This window comes from Emiliania huxleyi (assembly GCF_000372725.1).
Source record: "Emiliania huxleyi CCMP1516 unplaced genomic scaffold EMIHUscaffold_345, whole genome shotgun sequence".
Lineage (NCBI taxonomy): Eukaryota > Haptophyta > Isochrysidales > Noelaerhabdaceae > Emiliania > Emiliania huxleyi.
Genome location: NW_005199402.1, coordinates 53,298 through 75,035, shown reverse-complemented (window position 1 = coordinate 75,035; position 21,738 = coordinate 53,298). Strand labels below are relative to the sequence as shown.

The 21,738-nt window shown below is 65.6% G+C and overlaps 7 protein-coding genes across 7 annotated transcripts; 3 read left to right on the top strand and 4 right to left on the bottom strand.

The window, feature by feature from the left end:
• Positions 1-1,477: 1,477 nt before the first annotated feature.
• On the bottom strand, positions 1,478-4,609 carry EMIHUDRAFT_75177 (hypothetical protein; the record flags this gene model as incomplete). Its single annotated transcript, XM_005773122.1, has 2 exons — positions 1,478-2,275; positions 4,496-4,609. 2 exons carry the CDS (start codon positions 4,607-4,609, stop codon positions 1,478-1,480), a joined length of 912 nt encoding a protein of 303 aa, XP_005773179.1.
• A 1,046-nt stretch (positions 4,610-5,655) lies between these two features.
• EMIHUDRAFT_45051 (hypothetical protein) lies at positions 5,656-6,228 on the bottom strand (the record flags this gene model as incomplete). The annotated part of the gene is made up of 1 exon (XM_005773121.1): positions 5,656-6,228. A coding segment is annotated over one exon (573 nt), but the record flags the coding sequence as incomplete, so codon positions are not given.
• A 274-nt stretch (positions 6,229-6,502) lies between these two features.
• Positions 6,503-8,576, top strand: EMIHUDRAFT_75153 (hypothetical protein; the record flags this gene model as incomplete). The annotated part of the gene is made up of 7 exons (XM_005773120.1): positions 6,503-7,174; positions 7,231-7,259; positions 7,366-7,489; positions 7,524-7,679; positions 7,739-7,868; positions 8,051-8,198; positions 8,264-8,576. The coding sequence occupies 7 exons, from the start codon at positions 6,503-6,505 to the stop codon at positions 8,574-8,576; spliced, it is 1,572 nt and encodes a 523-aa protein (XP_005773177.1).
• Positions 8,577-10,154: 1,578 nt separating this feature from the next.
• EMIHUDRAFT_241884 (hypothetical protein) lies at positions 10,155-11,405 on the bottom strand (the record flags this gene model as incomplete). Its single annotated transcript, XM_005773119.1, has 2 exons — positions 10,155-10,593; positions 10,828-11,405. 2 exons carry the CDS (start codon positions 11,403-11,405, stop codon positions 10,155-10,157), a joined length of 1,017 nt encoding a protein of 338 aa, XP_005773176.1.
• Positions 11,406-11,575: 170 nt separating this feature from the next.
• On the top strand, positions 11,576-13,645 carry EMIHUDRAFT_117507 (hypothetical protein; the record flags this gene model as incomplete). Its single annotated transcript, XM_005773118.1, has 2 exons — positions 11,576-12,209; positions 12,261-13,645. 2 exons carry the CDS (start codon positions 11,576-11,578, stop codon positions 13,643-13,645), a joined length of 2,019 nt encoding a protein of 672 aa, XP_005773175.1.
• A 1,541-nt stretch (positions 13,646-15,186) lies between these two features.
• EMIHUDRAFT_241881 (hypothetical protein) lies at positions 15,187-17,181 on the top strand (the record flags this gene model as incomplete). The annotated part of the gene is made up of 3 exons (XM_005773117.1): positions 15,187-15,408; positions 15,769-15,805; positions 17,162-17,181. 3 exons carry the CDS (start codon positions 15,187-15,189, stop codon positions 17,179-17,181), a joined length of 279 nt encoding a protein of 92 aa, XP_005773174.1.
• Positions 17,182-18,215: 1,034 nt separating this feature from the next.
• EMIHUDRAFT_241880 (hypothetical protein) lies at positions 18,216-21,109 on the bottom strand (the record flags this gene model as incomplete). The annotated part of the gene is made up of 9 exons (XM_005773116.1): positions 18,216-18,301; positions 18,354-18,464; positions 18,514-18,625; positions 18,805-18,908; positions 19,637-19,774; positions 19,864-19,908; positions 20,036-20,111; positions 20,200-20,374; positions 20,958-21,109. 9 exons carry the CDS (start codon positions 21,107-21,109, stop codon positions 18,216-18,218), a joined length of 999 nt encoding a protein of 332 aa, XP_005773173.1.
• Between the last annotated feature and the right edge of the window lie 629 nt (positions 21,110-21,738).

Genomic DNA, 21,738 nt, shown 5'->3' with positions numbered 1-21,738 from the left:
GCTACCCGGACGCCCGCCTTGGGCGTGGCTTCATCGAGGAAGACGTGTACGAGGACGGCATTCCGTCGCCACAGCGCTACGAGGAGCTGAGCGGCGTGGGTCTTGTGCAGGGCCTCAGCGGACAGCAGGTGGCCTCGGCTTGTTCCGCGGGGCAGGACCACTCGCTCGTGCTCTGCGCAGACGGCACCTGCTGGTCGTTTGGGGTCACCTGCCCGATGGGCGCGGATGGCAGCTTGCTGTGGGGAGTCGGTCGCCTCGGCTTGGGTGCCACACCCAACGACGACCCTGGCCTGAGCTACGGCTTCGCGCCGCGTGACTTCGCGATCGCGCGGCGCATCGGTGGCTCTCTCGACGGCCGGAGGGTCATCAGCATCTCAGCAGGCGGACCGGAAGGCCACGGACTCGGCCAGAGCCTGGTGGCAACGGCAGACGGCTCCGTGTACACCTTTGGCACGGCTGCTGCACCCGGCCAGGATCCTCCGCCTTCTCAGCCAACGCAGTTCGATTCGCTGACGGCCCACTCTATCCACGTCGTCGCCGCTGGCCGCGGCCTCTGGCTTCCAAGTGCCCCTGGCACGGGCAGCTGCGGTGCGCACGCGCTTGCGGTGGACGGCGACGGCCATGTCTTTGCGTGGGGCATGGCGCTCGGCTGGGTGGCTGCTGCCGCCGCACAGCCGGTCAGTGTCGCACAGATGGACGATCACCACCGCGACGTGCACGAGGAGGCCGACGAGCCGGCGCACCTTCAGGCATTCCTCGAGCAGGAGCGCGCACGGCTGGAGGCGTGGGAGGAGCTCGACGCCGACGGGCGGCGGCAGCAAGGCATCACCGCGGCCTCCATCGAAAATCTCGGCGTGCACCTGCGCGCCACCGAGCAGCGGTTGGAGCACTTGCGCACTAACCCTCGGCCGCCCCCGAATCCATCCGCACACGTCGATTGGGGGCACATCATCGCTGAGCCGCAGGAGCATCCCACGCTGCAACTGCGAGTGTCATCGACCGTGCGCGGCACCCACCTGTAGTTTGAGAGCCCGTCTCCTTCCGGGGGCTTAGTTCAGCGCTCGCCTGCGAGCAGGTCTAAGGTTTGGGCAACCCTCTACCCCTACTACCCAACCCGCAACCGTTGCCGGGTGCAACCTGTCCTATACGAGAGTTGAGAGAGGAATCCCTGGGACCCTGTCTGTGGGGGTGAATCCTGCCGCCCGCGGAGCCCCCCCCCCTTCCCACAAGACCGTCCTTGACCCCTCCTGACAGAAACAGTGTTTCTTTTTGTCGCTGTTGCGAAATGGCGTTCCACTCTGAAACCCGCGTGAGCCGCGTTGACAGAGCCTGAGTGTGGTTGGTCGCGGGTTGGTGTGCTAGGTGGTGTGGCGTGTGCGGAACAGCTGTGGCAGTGCCGGGTGTAGTGCAGTGCGCAAACAGGCCCGCGGCCGCAACAAAAGCCGCCGCCGCCGACACGCGCCCCGCCTCGCCCCGATCAGCCGCCACCCCCGTGCAGCAGCTCGTGCAGCAGCACGCCCCCCGCCACGCCGACGTTGAGCGAGTCGACCAGCGCCAGCTGCTCGGCCGGCACCGCCGCCGCGGCCGTCGCCTCGCCGCGCGGCACGCGCACGACGGCGTCGCACTCGCGGAGCACGCTCGTGCGCAGGCCGCGCCCCTCCGAGCCGAGCACCAGCACCGTGTGCCTCTCCCTGTCCAGCTGCGACGGCAGCGTCGACTCCTCGAGCGCGGCTCCGGCGACCAGCCAGCCAGCCTCGCGCGCGGCGGCGAGGGTGCGGACGAGGTTGCGGCTCGAGTGGACGCGCAGCAGCTCCATCGCGCCGGCCGACGCGCGCGAGACCGCCGGCGTGAGCGGCGCCGAGTTCTTCTCCGAGACGAGCACTCCGGCCGCGCCGAGGAAGAGGGCGGACCGGAGGAGCGAGCCGAGGTTCTGCGGGTCGCTCACTTCGTCGAGGGCGAGCCAGACGGCGCGAGCCCCCTCGGAGGGCGGCGGCGGCAGCAGCGGCATCGGCTCGAAGCCCAGCGCCTCCGCCTGCAGCACCACTCCCTGGTGCGGCCGGTCCCTCGTCAGCAGGTTGAGCGAGTGCTTGTCGACGCGGCTCACCGGGAGGCCGCCCTCCGCCGCGAGCCGCTCGGCGGTGCGGACGAGGGCGGCGTCCTTGCGCTTGGCCAGCACCATCGAGTCCTGCAGCAACAGTCGCGTGGCGCTGCGACGGCCCGTCTGCAGAGCGCACAGCACCGACGAAACGCCATAGAGGTACTCGCCGCCATCATACTCGCCGCCGTCGCCGACGACTGCGGCGCCGTCGTCCACCTCGGCCCACTCGTCGTAGCCGGCCGCCGCCTCGCGGCGGTACGACACCGCACGCCCGCCGCGATCGTCGCGGCTGCGGGGCGTCGCCGGCCGCGTTGGGCCACCCGCAGCACGGCGGCGATAGGGAGCGCCGCCGCCGCCGCCGCCGCCGCCTCTGCCAGAGTACCGGCGGGTCTGTGCCCGTGTCGACGCCAGAAGCGTGACAAGGACGAGGCCGCGCGACGCGGAGCGAGCCGTGAGCATGTGTGGGCGGCGGATGCGAGAGGCGGGAGGCGAGATCGACCGGCCACGCTTCGCCTGTGGGTTCGGGACTCTTGACCCGCTAGGAGATCCTTGCCTACAGGTCCGTGCTTTGGTTTCACAACGCGTTCAGTCCAAGCGTTACTACCACACCCTGCGGCCGCCTCCACAGCCCAAAATCGGTATGCAGCACGGGACATACAATGTGCACGCCGCGCAAGTCTTACAATGGCAGCTAGACATGCACACAATGCGCTCTCTCCACCTCCCCACAACGGGCCTGCTGACTGGAGCTTAGGTTTCCAGACGCACGGTGATGCCCCACTCTGAGCGCTCTAGATGGGCTCAAACACGTTGCTGAGCCCCTCAGAGGGCCTCAGCAGTGACCACAGGGAGTGGAGGGAGTGGGAGCGCCGCCGGAGGCGCGGGCAGAGCCAGCGGCGTGGCCTCGTCCGGCGGCCCCATGAGCAGCAGAGGTGCTGCTGCGCCCGTGCAAGCCTTTTTGCGGCAAAACTGCGTCTTGATGTCGCCGCACACCGGGCAGAGCTTCATCTTCGCCATCGGGCACGGTACCCCGCCGCACTGGCAGCCCTGCGCGCACAGCTCGAACGCCGCCTTCAATTTCTCTGCCGCCGCCACCGCCGCCGCCTTCTTGTCTGCAGCTGCCGCATGCTTCGCGTCGATGCGCGCCCGCTCTGCCTCCCTCTCCGCAAGCGTTGCCTGCCGCTTCTGGTGCAGCTGGCGCAGCGTCGCCGAGCCGCCCTCGGACATATCGACGCGCGAGTTGTCTCGCTGGCGCTTCTTGAGAGGCGCCTCCCGAGGGGCCATGAGCCCCGGCACCTGCGCGGGGTCGAGGGGGGCTGCCAAGCGCGCTTGCATCTTCGACGCCAGCTCCGAGAGCCTCTGCCGCTTGACCCGCTCCGCCTCGAGCGAGCCCGACTCCATGCCTGGCGGTGTCTTATTCACCTCCTCGATGGACGGGAGCGGCGACTCCTCGGCGGGCTCGGCGGGCGCGCGGTCGACAAACTGCGAGCGGTCGGAGGACCTGTACCTATCTGGAGCCGTCACGGGGCATCCGGACGGGGCCCCATCTACCTATCATGTGAGATCGCTAAGGGGTGAATGTGAGTGGAGGGTCGGACAGCGTGAATGCGAGAGAGGGGCGGCCCGGGGTTCTGCGTTTATGTGCCAATGTGTGTGAGAGAGAGAGGAATAGTGAATGCCTGAATCGAGTAACTATGTGTGTCTCTTGAAGCCCTCAACATGAGCCTCAACGCTCAGCACGACGTGGGACGTGCATCGTGCACACTTGCGGACTGACTGCGCACTGGTATCGCTGAGCCCTGGTCTGACAGCCTGACAGCAACCCCTGCCTGCGCCCTGGACAGCGCCTGACAGTGCCCGACAGCCTGACAGCGCTGACAGCACTTTCTCCGACAGCCTGACAGCACGTATCTGACAGCCTGACAGCAGAGTCTGACAGGCGAGGTGTGCTCCGTCGCTGTCAGGCCCTAACGTGACAGCCTGGCAGCTGCCCGACAGCCCGACAGCCCACAGTGGCCTGACACAGCAGCGCTCTGACTCACAGCCCGACAGCAGCACAGACCGTACACAGACCAAGGACTCTCACGCCCCCCTCTTCTGGCGATTCCCTTGTCCAAAGTTCGAGTGATAGCCAAAGATACACTTGACTATACATTTTCAAAGATACACTTTATAACATTCCTCCGGTGTATCTACGAAGTGTATCTTCGAGTGTATCTTGAGTGTATCTCAGCGCCGGGCGCCCCAGGACCAGTTGCAGAGGGCGCAGGTGGCTGGGTCCCACGAGTGCTGGCACTGGCCTGGCTGGGGCTCACCCACAGGGCCCACAGGGATGACTGGCTCCGAGGGGAGGGGGTGGTAGCCCATGGGGAGAGGGATTACCGGCACACACGGCACGCCGGGACCCGTGAGAGGAGACTGTGGAGGCTGCGCCGGCGCGGGCGTGAGCGGCGGCCTCTGCGGCCGCCTGGCCTGCTTGCGCGCCTCCTTGACCGCCCGCTCTGCCGCCATCTCCTACAGCCCAGGGAAGGAGGACTGAGCGCAGCCAGGATGGGTGCGGGCTCAGGAGCGCACCTCCGGGGAGCGGCGAGGCTGGCGAGCTGCAGGCGGCGGCAGCTCCGACCCGTACTCGTGGTGGTAGGCCAGCTTGGCGGCCGCCTCCTCGGCTGTCGCGCTGTTCGAGTCGGGCAGGTGGCGCTGAGTCTTCTCGCCGACCCGCTTGAACTTGGCGACAAAGGGACGGTTGCGCTTCTTGCTGCCGCCCTGCTGGAACACGTTCTCGTAGCCGGTGCTGGACGCGGACGACATGCGGAGAACCACGGGCTTGCCCTTCCAGAAGCCGGCGCGGAACATGATGCCATTGGGGCCCTCAAAGGGCGGGCCGAGCCCCTCCAGCGGCATGAGCAACTGCCGCTCCCGCTTACGTGTATCTTCACATAAACGCACACGTGTATCTTCACTATGAACGCGCTCCGTCAAGATACACCTCTTCGTTTGGGCCGCGGTGTATCTTCGTATGAAGATACACCTCTTCGTTTGGGCTGGGCCGTGTATCTCCGCATAAGTGTATCTTCAGTGTATCTTCCGCCCGTCTAGATACACGGAGGGGTGTATCTTCTCTCATGACACGAACCTCCCTCCGGGGAACCTCCCAAAGGGGGGGGGGCGTGAGAGTCTCCTTGATCACAGACCCCGTGGAGCCTCTTTCTTGTGCCCCATTCGGAGGGTATAACAAAGACATGCACAACAACATGCACATGCACATGCACATGTGCATGCACATGTGCATGCACATGGTGAGTGTGGTCCATGGGATGGTCATGCTACATGTCTCCATCGGGGAGCGCAAGCAAAAGCACTGCCCGCCCAAGACCTACCTATACCTCCTACCTACCTATAGGCGGGACATACAGACCCCCTAGACGGCAAGGAGCCCGAACCCTGACTGCGAGAGGGCCAAAAGTGAAATGCAACTTGCGGTGCCATCCAAAGCGACTCACATCTCACGCGGCGAGGTCTCTCAAGTCGTCCAGCGCCTCGTCGAACCGCCCGGGGTCAAAATCGCGAACGCACAGGTAGACCTCGGCCGACTCGCGGCGCGAGGCCTTGGGCTTGAGCGTCGACACCTTGCCGAAGCGCCGCGCCGCCTTGACCAGCGCGTGGTGGTCCGCCCCCTGCAGCGCCTTGGCGAGCACGGCGCCGCCCGGCCGCAGCACGCGGCGCGCGAGCGCCAACACGTCGACCAGGATCGAGACTAGCCTCGCGTGGTCGCAAAACAGAAGGCCCGAGCGCGCTGGCGAGATGTCGGAGAGGACGAGGTCGACGGGCAAGCCTCCGAGCCGGCCGAGCACAGCAGCCTGCGCCGCGGAGCACCCGACCGAGCCGCGCACGACCGTGCAGCCCTCGAGCGGCTCCATCGGCAGCTCGTCGAGTGCCACGACCGCCATGCGATGCCGCAGCACCACCTGCGTCCACGAGCCCGGCGCCGCGCCGAGGTCCAGCGCCACGCCGCCCTCTCGCAGCAGCCGCTTCTTGGCGTCCATCTCGAGCAGCTTGAAGGCCGCGCGTGAGCGGTAGCCGAGCCGCGCCGCCTCGCGCACGTAAGGGTCGCGCTGCTGGCGCTGCCGCCAAGCCGCGCCCGCGTGCAGCAGTCTCCGCAGGCACGGGCGACACGGCTCGGCGGCGGCGCCGCGCACGAGCGAGGGCCTGATCATCACGGCTGTTCAGTGGAGGCTAGACTGGGGTCAGATACGATCGATTTCTTCTTTCTCCCCTCAAATAGAGATTGAAAATTCGAGAAATTCGAGAAATTGCTTCCGAGGTTGATGACTGCCGCGCTTCTCGCACATCGTGCGACCAAACCCCACGATGTTGATTTGCCCACAATATACCTAAAACCCCACGATGTCTCGGACGGTGCTCCTCCTCCTCCTCCTCGCCCGCGCTCGCGGGGCGCTCGTCCCGCCACCCATTTCGCGAGTGGTGATGAAGTTCGGCGGGTCGAGCGTGCGGGACGCCGAGCGGATCGCGGAGGTTGCGTCTCTGGTCCGGGCGCAGATGGTCGAGCACAGCGTGCAGCCTTGCCTCGTATGCTCCGCCATGGGGAAGACGACCAACGGGCTTCTCGCCGCCGCGGACCGTGCGATCGACGAGGGCACGGTCGACCTCTCGACCGTCCGTGCGCTCCACGTCGATACGCTCGACGCACTCAGCATCTCCGGCACCGATGCGAGCGAGGTCGTGGAGCTCCTCGACAAGTGCGAACGGACGTTGGAGGGCGTCGCGCTGCTGGGTGAGCTCTCGCCGCGCACGCGCGACCTGGTAGTCTCGTATGGCGAACGGTTGAGTGGTCGAGTCGTCGCAGCGACGCTGCGGCGGCAGGGCGTGCGAGCCCAGCAGCTCGAGGCGTGGGACGTGGGCGTCGTGACGACCGACGAGTTTGGCGAGGCGACTCCGCTCGACCAGTCGTGGGAGGGTATCGCGGCGAGCCTCCTGCCGGTGATGGAGGAGGGGACAGTCCCAGTCGTCACCGGCTTCATCGGCAAACCTCGGGGCCGGCGGCTCGCGGGCCACTGGGTCACGTCCCGAACAGCCCTCGTGCGGACTTCGCCTCCATAGGCAAGGACCTGCAGGGACGGGTCACGACTCTCGGGAGAGGAGGGTCCGAGATATCTGAGACATGGCCGGTATAGAGCCCTCGGGAGGGCCTGGCCCCCTCGCCGCCCCGCGCCTCGCGAGCACCTCGTCACAGCCGCCGCTACAACCAGGTCCGACCTGACCGCCTCGCTCCTCGGCGCCGCCGCCGGCTTCGACGAGGTTCAGGTGTGGAAGGACGTGGACGGCATCCTGACGGCAGACACCCGCGCCGACTGCGGGCGGCAGCGTGCACGCGTGCATGACACGTCCACGGCACGTCCACTGTCAGGCGGACCCGCGCATCTGCCCTGCGGCGGCGCCCGTCGCACGAGTCACGTTTGACGAGGCGGCCGAGCTCGCCTACTTCGGAGCACAGGTGCTGCACCCGCTCGCGATGCAGCCGTGTCGCCGCGCCGGCGTGCCGTTCCGGGCAGCAAGCTCTCTGGTGCTCTGCGGGCCGGCGGGAGGGCAGGTCGCTGGACGCGCCCTTGGCACGGCCTCTAGGTCAAAAACTCGTACAACCCGGCGGCGGAGGGGACGCTGATCAGCGCCGACGGGTCGGCTTGCTCCGAGACGCGCCTTGTCTCGGCCATCACCTCGAAGAACGGCGCGCGGCTCCGCGGGGAGGAGCAAGGTCAACATTGCCTGTGACACTTCCCGGACGGGTCCTCGACGTGCTTCGCAGGTGTTCAGCTGGTCGACATCGAGTCGACTCGCATGCTCGGCGCGCGCCGCGCTTCCTCGCGCGCTCTTTCCCCGCCTTTCCCCGAGCCTTCTCGGAGCCTTTCCCGGAGCCTTCTCGCCGCCTCTCCGCAGGCGCGTACGGCTTCCTCGCGCGTGTGTTCGCCGCGTTTGACCGCTGGCGCATCTCGATCGACGTCATCGCCTCGAGTGAGGTCTCTGTCTCGCTCACCCTCAACAAGAACCAGCTCCTCGAGCGGCGCTCCATCAGCGCGCTCGAGCAGTCGCCCGGCGCCGAGCGGTCCGAGGAGCGAGGACTCTCGGAGCTCTCTCGGAGCTCTCTCGGAGCCTTCCTGCAGGCGTCGAGCGGTCCGAGGCGCTCGTCGGGCTGATGGCGGACCTCGAGCAAGTGGCCAACGTGCGCGTCTCGGGCGGCCACTCCATCGTCACCCTCATCGCGAACGTCGGCTGCTCGTCCGCCGTCGTCTCCGCCGTCTGCGCGGCGATGGACCGGCTCGGCATCCCGGTGCAGATGATCTCGCAGGGCGCGTCCAAGGTCAACATCTCGATCGTGGTGCCCGAGGAGCGCGCCGTCGAGGCGGTGCAGGAGCTGCACCGCCACTTTTTCGAGCAGCCCCCGGATTGCGCCGGCGCCAGCTGACAACCTCACAGGCCGCGCTGCCGCAGCCGGCCAGCCGGTCGGGTCTGGGCTCTGGCGGAATCGGGTTGTTGACTCGTTCGCCCGCTCAAAGCATTGGGCGTAGACTACGACCGTGGCGGGTCGCACGGACCTCTTCCAATGTGTATCTCTCACCGGGGGGTTTATTTTAGTTAACATGTAATATCTCACAGCTCACACGAGACAAATCACACTGAGCCCCGCTGGTCTGACAGACTGACAGCAAACCCCGGACAGCGCCTGACAGTGCCCGACAGCCTGACAGCGCTGACAGCACTTTCTCTGACAGTCTGACAGCACGTATCTGACAGCCTGACAGCAGAGCCTGACAGGCGAGGTGACCCGTCGCTGTCAGGCCCTAACGTGACAGCCTGACAGCTGCCTGACAGCCCGACGACAGCACACAGTGGCCTGACACGTGACAGCAGCGCTGACAGCCTGACAGCAGCACAGACCGTACACAGACCCCGTAGAGCCTCTTTCTTGTGCCCCATGAGGGTATAACAAAATTACATGCAAAGACATGTGAGTGTGGTCCATGTCCATGTAGTCATGGGATGGTCATGGGTCTCTCTTTCAACCCTCCCGCCCCACCTCTGCGGACCCCTCTCCAGCACCGGCGGCTGTGCTACTACAAATGAAGCTACCAGCTAGCCTTCTGGGGCCCTACAGTCATATGCCTACGGCGTCTGGGTGGGGATGGCCGCCGCCGTCTGTGCCGCCGCCGCCGCCTGTGCCTCTGCGCCGCCATCTGCGCTCCCAAGGCGGCCGCCGCCGCCGGCGTGATCACGCGCCGTGTAGGAGGAGAGGCTGAGAGTATGTGTAGTAGAGTCCTGCTGGTCTCCTCTTGATAGTGTCATAAGTGTGGCTGGTGTGTGTCAGAGCCTGACAGCACCCCGACAGCACCACCTGACAGCACCTGACAGCAACAGCCCAACGTCTAACAGCAGCAGCAGCCTGACAGCTCTGACAGCTCCGACAGCGTCTGACAGCAACACCCGACAGCTCCGACAGCACCCGACAGCTACAGATCACCTCGCCTGTCAGACACGCACCCGACAGCACCTGACAGCACTGACAGCACCTGACAGCTAGTCTGACAGAGGCACCTGACAGTGCCTGACAGTGCCCGACAGCCCGACAGATCACCTGACAGCACCTGACAGCCTGACAGCCAGGGCTCAGACAAATCACAAAAAAACAAAAAGTCACACGCAGGCCACGAGCGCCGTTGCCGGGGGCCGCGCAGGTTTTCACCGCGGTCGTTCTCTTACTTCTTTGTGTACGATATATATGATATATAACACCGCTGTGCATGTGCGGTCGGAGCGTAGCGAGAATCGCGCGAATCACAAAAAGTCCGCTTTGCAAGAATTTTACACGCACAAGCTCGCTTGGCCTTGGGTAAATTCGATCTTGGGAGAGCGTGCACACCACTCACGCCTGTCTAGTGGAGCGACGGGATCGCGCCGGCCGGGGAGCGGAGGAGACAGCACACCCCGGCTACCTGCGCTAGCGGCCGCTGGCGGCCATGAGAAGTCCATTTCAGTCACCCATCAATCACCTGCCCGGCCTCGCAAAGATTGCTCCAAGAGCGCTGGCGAGGGAGGGCATCTCCACGTCTGAAAGGGCAAAACTCGCACCAAACGCGGTGAGGGAGCGCGCCGAGGCCAACGCGCCAGCGCCGCCCTTGTTGCGGCGGGCAGAGGCGGGCAAGCTCCAGGACCCGGCTCGGCGCGCCGCCAGCAACGCCTCCGCCTCGTCGATGGCGCGGATGACGGCGGGCGCGAGGGTCACCCGCGGCAGTTGCTGCCACAGCCCGGGCACGACGAGGTTGAAGTCGTCGATCCGTGCGTTGAGCTCGGCGCACCGCTCCTCAAACTCGGCCAGCGCCACCTCCCATCGATGACACAACACGTCATCCCACTCATCCCACTCGCCCTCTTCTGGCCCCTCGGCACCGGCAGCTTTTGTCGCCGCGGCGGCGTCCGCTGCGGCGCTGCGTACCGCGGTGGCAGCCGCGCGGGCGCTGCGAACCTCAACCTCTCTCGCCGCAGCCGCCGCCCGACGAGCCGCCGCCACGTCGAGCCGCGAGGAGCCACGCGACTCGGCTTGCACCCGCCTCAGACGCGCCTTTGCCCGCCGCGCCACCTCTGCCGCCTCAGCCGCTGCCGCCGCGCCCCTCGCCGCCGCCACCCGCCGCGCCGCCCTCCTCCCTGCCGCCTCGGCAAACGCCGGTGTTGCGCCGGCGGATTCGTCATAATGCTCGTCCACCACTTGGATGTAGGCAATCGCGAGCTGCCTGCGCGAGGCCGCGAGGCCGTGCCGAATCTCCTTCCTCAGCTCGATCCAAGCGGGGGCGCAGCCGGCCTGCTTGAGGATCCGATTGGCGGTAGTCTCGCCAGCAAGCACCTCGAAGACGTTCTCCGATTGCTGCCGCAACGGCTTGCCCGCATTTTCCAGGTCATCAAAGAGGCCCTCGCGCACCGCCCTGTTGATTGCACGCTCGACGTGTGAGCCAGCCTCGTCGCCAAAGGCGGCGTGGCCTCCGCCCTGCCCCGACCGCTCCGCGTGCACAGCGGCCTCGGCGACAGCGTCTTTGGGCAGCAGGTACGAGACGGCCGACTGGAAGGCAGACTCGGCGCGCCGGACCTGGGCGTCCCTCGCTCTCGCGCCGAGCGTGGCCTCTCTGCTCTCGTGCTCAAGGTAGCGGCGGGAGGAGGCGCGCGAGAGAGATGAGCAGAGGCGCCGGTGGACAGGCTGCAGCGATTGGAGGCCCCGGCGGTGGCGGACGGGCATAGACCAATCCATGCTGGGACGTACGCACACTCCGCCTGGAGCACTTGAGCACTTGAGCACTTGATAGGGTCGATTCCGCATGGTACGCGACCCCTCGATAAAGACGACAACGGGCAGGCGCCCAAGGGTGGGCGACGGCTTACACACAATATTAAATTTTTTTTCGCTTCTCGGTCGCGACCATGTCGGTCGCGACCACGTCGGTCGCGACCATGTCCTCGAGTGACGAGGAGGAGCAGGCCAACGAGCTGCTCGTGCTGCAGTCCGTGTACGGCGACAATGTCCTAGTCGGCGATAGCGTTACCGACAACGACGGCGCAGCCCTTTCCGCCTTCAGCGTGGATGTTGAGGTGGCTCTTGAAACGCGAGTGAGCCTCCAGGTGGAGCTGGGTGATCACGAGCCACCTGTCTCGGAGGCGTCCAGCAAGGCCGTGGCGGGATTCACCTCTTTCGTGCGCGATCCTCGTGAGCTGGTGAACGCTCAGACCGAGGCAGCCGCCGGCGTGCAGGCAGTCCTGCCAACGCGCTCGAAGAGTGGGCGCTCTCTCGTCGCGACGGCGCGCTTCCTTCCGCCACTCCATCTTGCTTTGGTACTACCGCGCGACTACCCTTCCAGTTCGCCGCCGCGCTTCACTCTTTCTGCACTGTGGCTTGATGTCGAACAGCTCAGCTTGTGTGCGAAGGCACTCGATAAGCTGTGGGAAGACATGGCAGGCAATGGCGTGGTCTTCTCGTGGGTGGAATGGCTGAAGCACGAGGCGATGGCTCTTCTTGGCTTGGATGGCAATGGCTATGACGGCAGCGATCTCGAAGGCGGTGCGCCGTGCCTCACGCTTCGGCCACACGGTGTTAAGAGTGCACCCGCAGCAGAAAATATCGACGGCTGCGGCGGCGGCAGTGGCAGCAATGGCGGCAGCCTGGATGATGTTCGGGTGGTGGCCGAGTGCGAGTCGCCGAACGAGGCGCTCGTGGCGATCCTCCAATACGCCTTCGAGGAGGAGCAGCGTGCCTTTGCACTCGAGGTGCACACGTGCCCGATCTGCATGGATGAGGTCCCTGGCATGGCGTGCGTCGCGGGCGTGGCGGCCGGCTGTGAGCACGCTGTATGCCGGCAGTGCCTCCGCGTGATGATTGAGACAGCCGTCGACTCGGCTACCATCGACGGCATCCGCTGCCCCATGCCCGAGTGCCGTTCTGAGCTGCCAGCGGCGCTCATCGCGCAGCTGGTGCCGTCGGAGACACAGTGCAAATGGGAAGGCTTGCGGAAGGAGCAGCTGCTTGCAGCGCTGCCTGGGCTGTGCTACTGCCCGCGATGCGACCCCGCGTCCGCCCAGTACAGGCACTCGGGGCGACCTCTGCTGAAGGGCACCCTGTGCAAGTTCTGGGAGGCAGGTGCTTGCGCGGCTGGCAGCCGCTGCAAATTCGCCCATGGCGAATCTGAGCTGGTGCTGCCGCCGCAGGCAGTGCCGTGCCTGCCTGTCGACGACTCGGACCTTTGCATTTGCCCCGAGTGCGACTTCAACTTCTGTGCGGCGTGCTACGATCCGTATCACCCGGGGAGCGAGTGCGCGAGCCTAGAGGCCAGGACGGCCTACCTCGCCGCAAGGGCGGCTCGGATGGTGGGACAGGCTGCCTCCTCCTCTTCCCATTCGAGCTCCCGCGCGGCTGTGCACGCGAAGCTAGCCGAGCTCAAAACCCTCGAGGTGATCAAGAGGACGGCCAAGCAGTGCCCGAGCTGCAGGGCTGCCATTGAGCGGACCGAGGGGTGCAACCACATGCAGTGCCGCTTCTGCGCCGCCCACTTTTGCTGGAGCTGCGGCCAGATCATCGGGAGCGCCAATCCGTACGATCACTTTCGCAGCGGCGGCTGCGTCGTCTTTCCGACGGAAGCTCCCCGGCGTGGTGGCGCTGGGCCGCTGCGTCTGACTGCAGCTCAGCGCCGTGAGGATCGGCTCGCCCGCCAGCTGCTCAACCAGCAGCGTGGCGGCCAGAACCTCGAGCGCCTCCAGCACCAGCTCGCGCTGCGTGGGAAGCGCTGCCCGACCTGTGGCGCCGTCAACCACAAGGAGGACAACTCAAACCATATCCGCTGCCACCACTGCCGCGGCAGCTTCTGCTTCCTCTGCCGCGCCGATCTTCGCCGTGGCATGCGCGGCCACTTTACGTCGACGCACCCGCAGCACTCCCCTCTGGATGAAGGAGGTATTGCGGAGGCTCTCGCTGACCTCGATCTCGCCGTGGATGTCATATAACATACAGCGTGTCGTTGTTCGGAGTTCGCGTGGTTGGCGTGGCCAGAGGCCGGGCATGCTGGGTGGTTTTTGGTCAGGCCGTGTATGTGCTGGAATCGGTCATCCCTGTACATCCTCGGTCCACACACCACAGTGTGCCACTCGGTGCGGCGCGGTCGGTTGCGGCTTGGCGCCTGCGTGTTGTCACATGAGACATGCACATACATGCACATGCACATGCACATGGACATGGACATGGACATGCACATGCACATGCACATGCACACGCACACATGCACATGCACATGCACATGCTACATATGTGCATGTGCAAAGCTCGAAGCTGCCGCCGCGCGTCTGTGTCAGTCTGTGACGCCACTCCCCAGGGGCTGGACTAGGCGAGGACGCGACCTCTAACAGTATCAATAAATTCACTCGCGACGCGTGGATACGTGCCGGGGGTAAGGGTACGGGTAGTCCGGTCGGTAACTCTGCTAACTCGCGGTGCGCGTGGCCGGTGGGGTCGAGCGCCCGCGCCAATCGTGGGCTGTACTGTTTTTTACACATGCAAGGAGGCCCATATGCGTATACGCATCACATTACACCCTCTCGGGAATACGTAAACTCGGTGCGTGTACGTCACTTGCCAGTCCAAATGCGTCGCATTACGCAGCCCGTCGAACGCCTCCCCCTTCAAAAATAAATAAAAGACGTCAATACATACCTCGAGGTACACGAACACGTAATCATCGCGTGCGTGACGGTGCGATGGCCCTGTGGTTGCCTCATACGTACCACTCGCCAAAACCACATGATTGCCTGGCAAATGATTTCAGGCCACTCGCAGCCTTGTTTTAATCCAATACGGATCCATCAAACTTGCGCACCTACGTGCGTCCGTTGCATGATGGCCCCGCCGCGGACCCCGTCGTCAGAGGGCGTTGTGCTGATCCCAGCCATCACGAAGAAGAACACGACTGGCTACAAGAACGTGAGCTACGGCCGCGACAAAAAGAAGTTCAAGGCGCAGGTGAAGGATGGCGGCAAGCGTGTCTTCCTCGGCTCCTTCGACACCAGAAGTACCAGCTGAATGTGAGGGTTGGAGGCAAGATGGTCACCGGCTGGTTCGCCGAGGAGGCGGCGCGTTCTTCTACGCCCGCAGGGAGGCGGGCATGGACACGCTCGCCAGCGATCTCACTGCGCCGCCGCCGCTGCCGCCGCCGTCCTCAACCTCTGCGGAGCTGCCAGTGTACGAGCTCAGCATTCTGACGCCTGAGCAAATGGCCGGACCCAAATGGCCGGACCCCCCAGAGACTCGTGGTCAGACCCTCCGCGCTCCGGGCCCTTGATTTTACGCCTCATTTCGCAGTATTTTCGAGAGGAAAATCATCCTTTGCGCTTTGGAGCTACATGAGCCTTGAGACTGGTCAGATTCTCCAAGATATTGGACTTTCAGCCACGATTTCACAACTCTCTGGCGGCTATTCCTAGCCCACGAACTGCTGGGGGGTGCCCACCACCATGCTGGGGGGGGGGGGGGGGCGTGCCCCTCCCTGGAAGCGATGTGCGCCTGCTCCCGCCAGCGCGGCTGGGTCTACCTCAACGACTGGGGGTGGGACCCGACGGACGAGTTCGTCATCGAGCGGCTGATTGGCAAGATGGTTGCCGACGGCGGGGACGTGCCGGGGCGGGAGGGGGAGGAGATCGCGGCGGGTACGGTGCTCTACAAGGTGCTGTGGGAGGGCTGGCCCCCGGAGATCGCGACGTGGGAGGAGGAGGACCAGGTGCCGTGCGGGGAGGTCGACTTTGTCGCTGACTACGAGGCGGCGCTCGAGGCGGAGGAGGAGGACGATGACGAGGAGGGCGAGGAGGGCGAGGGCGAGGACGCTATGGAGGCCTAGGCGCGGAGGATGCCGCTGTGTGCGCTGAGACGCTCGTACGTGTGTGCTGGAGCCGGTCTGTTGGGTGTGAATGTGAACACTCTCTGACCCTCACCTACTAAGGGTTGGTCAACCACGTGGGTGTCTATGTGTTTCTCTCGGGCATTAGATTCTTATTTCATCGTCAAAATGCCCCCATATTCACTTGCCAAAATCGCGACCCGGGGTGTTCGACCGGGCTAGAAGGCGTGCTCCAAGGTGCAGGTTAAGCAACCGAGCAACGGAGATGGTGGGTCCAATGGTGCGGGGGTACGCCTCGGTACGGGTGTTCCAGGCACCAGGGGGTCACGACACGCACCGACCCTTCACGAACCGAAAGGCTGTGCCCAGTCGAGTTGCTATCGCTATCGGGAACCGGCCCCGGCGAGCCCCGAGCAGCGAGCAGCGTGTGTTTGTTAGTTTGGGAAATTTTGGTGAGACGTCTCTGTCTCACGGGTGTTTCGTCCCTGTCTCACTTGCATGATTTTTTCCGTCTCTCTGCGTCTCTCCAAGCGTCTCTCTGCTGTCACAGTGCTGAGTGTCAGTGTCGCCGGTGCGTCTCAGATGCGTCTCAGATGCGTCTCACATTCGTCTCTTTCGGCCGCGTATCACTCAGTCTCACGGCTGGGCTGAGACGTCACAATTCCTGAGCGAAGTGAGTCGTCTCACTTCCGTCTGAGACAGTGCTGAGCCACAATGAGACGTGGCGCAGGGCGGGGTTTGCGACGCCACAAGCCGCTGCTTGACTGAGTCGTCTCAGGTCCGTAGAGACCATGCTGAGCCAACCTGAGACGTAATTGTGAGACAGTGGCGATTGGGGAGACTCAACTCAGGCTGTGTCTGAGGTGCGGCCTGGCGGGTCTCGGTGAGTGTAGACGAACCCCAAGCATAATCGCGCTCTCTGGCTCAAACGGCGCGTAGCCGCCGGTTGCTCTATCGCGCTCTCAGACGCAAACGGCGGGCGTAGCCGGTTGCGCTCGCGGGCAGGGCGGTTCGGGTTAGTGCCCAGCACTACGCTCTCGCCCTCTGTTCGTCGCGTTCTTCACGCCGCCGCCCACGCCACCGCCCACGCGCCGCCGGCGGCGGCGCCGTCATCCACGCCGCCGCCCGCGCCGTTGCCCCTGCCGCCGCCCCCGCCGCCGCCGCCGCCGCCGCCGCCGCCACTGCCGCCCTTGCCGCCCTCGCCCACCCCATTGCGCCACGCTGCTTCCCTCGCCACGTCGTTGCCCACGCCGCAGCCCCCTCAGCCCTTACAGCCGTCGCCGGGCGTTACCCACGCCGCCGCCCCACTCACCGCCCCACCGCCCTTGCCGTTGCCACACCTGGCCCACATACCGCCGGCGCCCTTGATTAGGCACCGCCGCCACCCTCGCCACCGTTGCCCACAACCGGTCCCACGCCACCGCCCACGCGCCACGCCGCCGCCGACACCGCCGCCGGCGCCGCCTGTGCCAACGCCACCGCTGCCCTTCCCACACGAGCACCCACCTCGCCGGCTCGCCGCCACCCATGCTGTCGCCGCCCTCACCCCTCTGCCGACCGCGCTACAACTGGCTAGCAAAGACGACGCAGCCTATAGTCTCGACTCTCCCGCCAATGTCTCACGATTGCGTCTCAGGTTGGCTCATGGCATGGTAAGATGGTATCTGACAACGGCAGCGGCTTGTGGCGTCTCACACCCGTTCTGCGCCGTGTCTCATCACGCCGTGGCTCAGCACAGTCTCAGAAGCAAGTGAGACGAGACAGTCGCGCTCCTTGGCGCAGCAACTATGCCGTTGTGAGACCGAGTGAGACGAGGATTGCCGCTTGTTCACCGTGAGACGAGTGTGAGACGCTCTGAGATGAAATGAGGAGACGTAGTAGAGACGACAGTGTCACACAGCAGGGGTGAACATTTGTCTCACTGGTGTCTCAAACACGTCTCTGAAGGTGACTGTGCCGTGTGTGTGACATCCTTGAGACAAAGTGAGACTGTTGCTGTGACCAGGCTGAGACAACGCAGAGATCGGTGAGAGTCCGTGAGACATTACTGAGACGCATTTGTGGCACAGCGTTGAGACAGGGACGAAACACCCGTGAGACAGAGACGTCTCACCTGTTCGCCCGTTAGTTTGAGTGAGTGCGATTCGGTGTGTGCCAACCGCGACGTCGTGATATCGACCACATATATTGTTATTTTCCTTATACCGCTCTCAAAAGTATATTACCTCGCCCCACAGACTCTGGCACAGCGCGTTTACCTTCATCTCTTATGCAATTGATATCGACACCGATGTCGGTGTGCGAATTGACGAGGCCTCTCGCTCGCGTGTCCGCGTCTTTCACGACACGCGCATCGCCAATCGGGCGCTGGAGGGCCGCTCTCGCCAGCCCCCGCGCCAAAGCGGGATCGCACGTGGCTAAATCCCACTTTAACGGCCAAGGCAGCCGGCCGAGCATCGGAGAGGCTGGCCGGGCGAAGCGCGCTCACTTCGCCGCCGCAGCCTTCCCGCCCCCGTCGCCACTCGCCTCGGATCGAGAGCGCGGCGGCCGGCTCCCGTCGCCGCGCCCGCGCCCCTTGCTGCCCCGTCCCTCCCCCCGCCCCTCCGCGCCTCGCCCGCCAGCCCTCCCCGCGCGCGGGCCTATAGGAAGGCTCCGAGAAGCTTCCGAGAAGGCTCCTGTGCCGGCTGCCTCTAGCCCGCGCGATGGCCACCGGCCGGAGCCCCGCCTGGGTAGCGCTCGGTGAAGGTTTTCAGCTCCTCGATCCGCACCGGCTTGCCTGTTCACGGGGCGAGCCTGTGAAGAGACGCCGTCCAGCCCCGCCCTTCCACCGGCTCCGGCATCCGGCTTGCCCTCGAGGGTGAAGATATCGGGCTTCTCTTCGAAGCTCTTGAGGGCGAAGCTCGCGGCGGCCTGCGAAGTGAAGGTGACCATGGCGTTGCCTGCCGGCAAGTCGGGAGGGGAAGGGGGTGAGCAGGGGAAGCCGGGGACATCGGAGCCGGCATCTGCGGCTGCCGTGGTCGCGGCAGCTGATGCTCTTGACCTCTCCGAACTGCGCGAAGAAGGGGCTCAGCTTGGCAGCGTCGTGGATCGTCGAGTGCACCTGCGGTGGGTTAGAAGAGGGGGGGGGGGGGGGGGAGCGGGTTCGACTCCGGGGGCGGCAGCACCGTCAAGGCAAGAGTGGGTCGGCGAGGGGAGAGAGGCGACAGAGGCCGGAGAGAGGTCGGACAGAGGCCGGAGAGAGGTCGGAGGCAGGCCGGAGGCAGCGCCGCAAGTCCGCACCGAACGGCAGAAGACGCCGTAGGACCACTCCTTTGGCCGCTGGTCCACCCGCGACGGCGCACTAGAGCTCGTCGTCGCGGCCGGCGGCGCGCTCTCCGCCGCCCCTGATGCAACCAACCACAGACTCTCAACAAAGGGTGGCAGCCAAGCTGGCGGCGCGCCGGTCGCCCGCACCGTCGCTGGTGTCCGCCTCCGCCTTGCCCGCGGTCACTGCAGCCGCCGTCGCCTTGTTCGGCTTGGGCGCCGGCGCCGGCGCAGCCTGCTTGGTGGCCGCCGCCGCCGCCCTCGCCGCCCAAGACATGGGACCGGGCGGCGGCGCGGGCGGCGCGTCGGCGGCGGCTTCTGCAGCCCCGTTCTGGGTCGCTGCTGCCGGCGGCGCCTCGGCGGACCTCCCCACGCCGTTCGGCGCCTTTGCCGCCTTCTTCTCCGCGGCGGGCGGCTCCGCGCGCAGCGCGGGCGGCGCGGGCGGCGCGGGCGGCTCCGGCTCGGCGTCAGTCTGCTCAAGCTCTGCAGCTGGTTCGGGCGGCGGCGGCGGCGGCGGCGCTAGCGGAGGGAGGAGCGGCTGCAGAGGCTCGGGGTCGGGGGGATGCTCCTGCGGCACCGCCACCGGCGACAACTGCTGCTGCTGCTGCTGCTGCTGTTGGTGGTGGTGCTGCTGCTGCTGCTGGGGTGGCGCGGGCGGCTGCGGCTGCGGCGGCGGGTGCTGGTGCGGCGGCTGAGTGTGCTGTGGTGCTTCTCCATGGAAGGCGTCGTCAACTGGGGGGAGGGGGGGGGGGGGGTTGACCCGGACAGGGAGGGGAGGGGAGGGGGGTGGAGAGGAGCAGCGACGCACATGCAAAGATGTTGTTTCGGAGGTAAAAGGCGTACGAGTCGTCGGGGCTCATCTTGCCGAGGATGAAGGTCTGGCGGAAGGGGTGGCAGACGGACTCGTTGGCGCGCGCGAAGGTGCCCACCACCATGATGACGATGCCTGCAGCGTAGGGCGAGCGGAGGAGGAAGAGGGGGGGGAGGTCCGCGAGGCGTCTCTGTTTTGCGCCACGAGTACGGCCGATCCGGCACCTTCCGCCGACGACTGCGCGACCAGGTGCTGGATGCACGCGAGGCCTGGCAGAGAAGCCACTCCCTCGGGACCGGTGGGGCGGGGGTGGGGAGGGGGGGGGGCGAGGATGGCAGCGCCCCCTCGTGGAGACAGGCGCGGGGCGGTGCAGCGGGCGGTGCAGCAGGCCGGCACCTCCTTGAAGGCCGAGGGAGACGATCTTTTCGTGAATCAGGTCGGCGCCCAGAATGGGCTCTTCCTTCGACGACGTCTGCGGGGCGCGGGGGAGGGGGTCGATGGGAGTGCCCGCCCCCCAGGGCGTGGCGCGGCAGCATTCGCGCCTCGAGGTGCGTCATCACCGAGTCGGCGCCGTAAAACTTGCGGACGAGCTCCGGGTCTTTGTGTATCGCGGCGTAGTACTGTTCGACAAAGTTGTTGGCGATGAAATCTGAGGTCAGCTCGATCTCCACTCCTGTGTCCGCACTCATCTTTTGCTTCAGAAGTATCGCGCCCTCGGAGGAGTTTCGGTGTGCCCTGCGATCAGGCGAGAGGGTAGTACTTTTCACGGACGAGTGACGGGGCGTGTGGTCGCGACTGAGAGGCCGCGGCACTCCGCCGGGTGGATCGCGCTGGCACGCGGGGGCGCAGCGGCCGGCGTGGTGCTGTGCTGGGTGGCAAGCACTGTGGGTAGTGCGCTTTCTTTTCCCCCAAAAATATCCCCCCTCCGCCCTCCCTTAGAGGGCGGCGCGACCATCTGTACTGACCCGGTCTCTGGCCGTTGATGCAGCGCAATGGTCGCGCCGCCCTCGACTCAAGGGGCTGCCTTCCATCCGCCGCTGCTCAGGCCGGGGGAGGGGGGGAGACCTCCTGTTCCTCGCGGAACGGGAGCGGGCCCCTCCTTGCCCGGTCTGCGAAGCAGGGCGGTGGTCGTGCCATCTTTGCTTCAAAACGACCACGCCGCAATCGTCGCCGGCGCGCGACACGTTTCCGTTGGCGGGACTGTCCTGGTCGAGAGTGTGTGCCGCTGAGGCGGGACCACTCGGGGACAGTGCTGACGGGACGCGGCTCGAAGGGCGTGGCTCCGCAGCGCGGCTGGCACTCGTCGCAGAGGCCTCACCTTCGAAAAGTCGGGCATGGCTCCACCCGCAACTTTGTCGCTAACACGCGCGCACCGCCGAGCCTGCGGCGGGCGCGCTGCGGCCGCACGTCTACTTCGTCATAGTGCCACGACGTGCGGCCTAGATTTAGCCCACGCGCCTCAACTTGCATACGCTCATACATTGGACTGTCATCGCTTGTGAGTGCGAGAAGGGCTAGCTGTAGGCAGCTAGCCTCTGAAGAGCGCGTCCATAGACACCTCACTAGACCCCACATACGGTCTCGTCCGTGCCTCGCAGGCCGGTGAGATTGCTAGAGGTGGAGCAAACTGCTCTAGCCTCACATATCACTTCCTGTCGTCTGTTGTTTGAGTTGTGCCCTTGTTTGTGCCCTTGGCACCGTGGAGTGCTGGGGGGGGCGACAGGGAGGATGTGGCCCTGAGTTATGTGTACGCCGACTCAGGGTGTGTGGCAGCCAGCTGGCTGTGTGTCTTGTGAGCTTGTTTGTGTCTGTGTGTCGCTCGTGCGTGTCGTCATCATCTGTCTAGCGTCCACCCATACCGCGTTGGTGTCCAGTCCGAGCCTGGCTGTTCTTCACCTTACTACCTACCTACCTACCCTTAGAGCGAACCCAGAGCGCGGAGCTCCCTTGGCAGACCCGTGTTTACTTTATGGCCCCTTCCGCTTCCCTGCGAACGCGCACCCCGAGGCTATCCCCCAGGGCCAGGCCTGCCTCCCTGCCTGCGTGCGTGCGAACGACAAGGAGCGTCTGCGAGACTGCGAGCTCGGGGATCGCCGGCA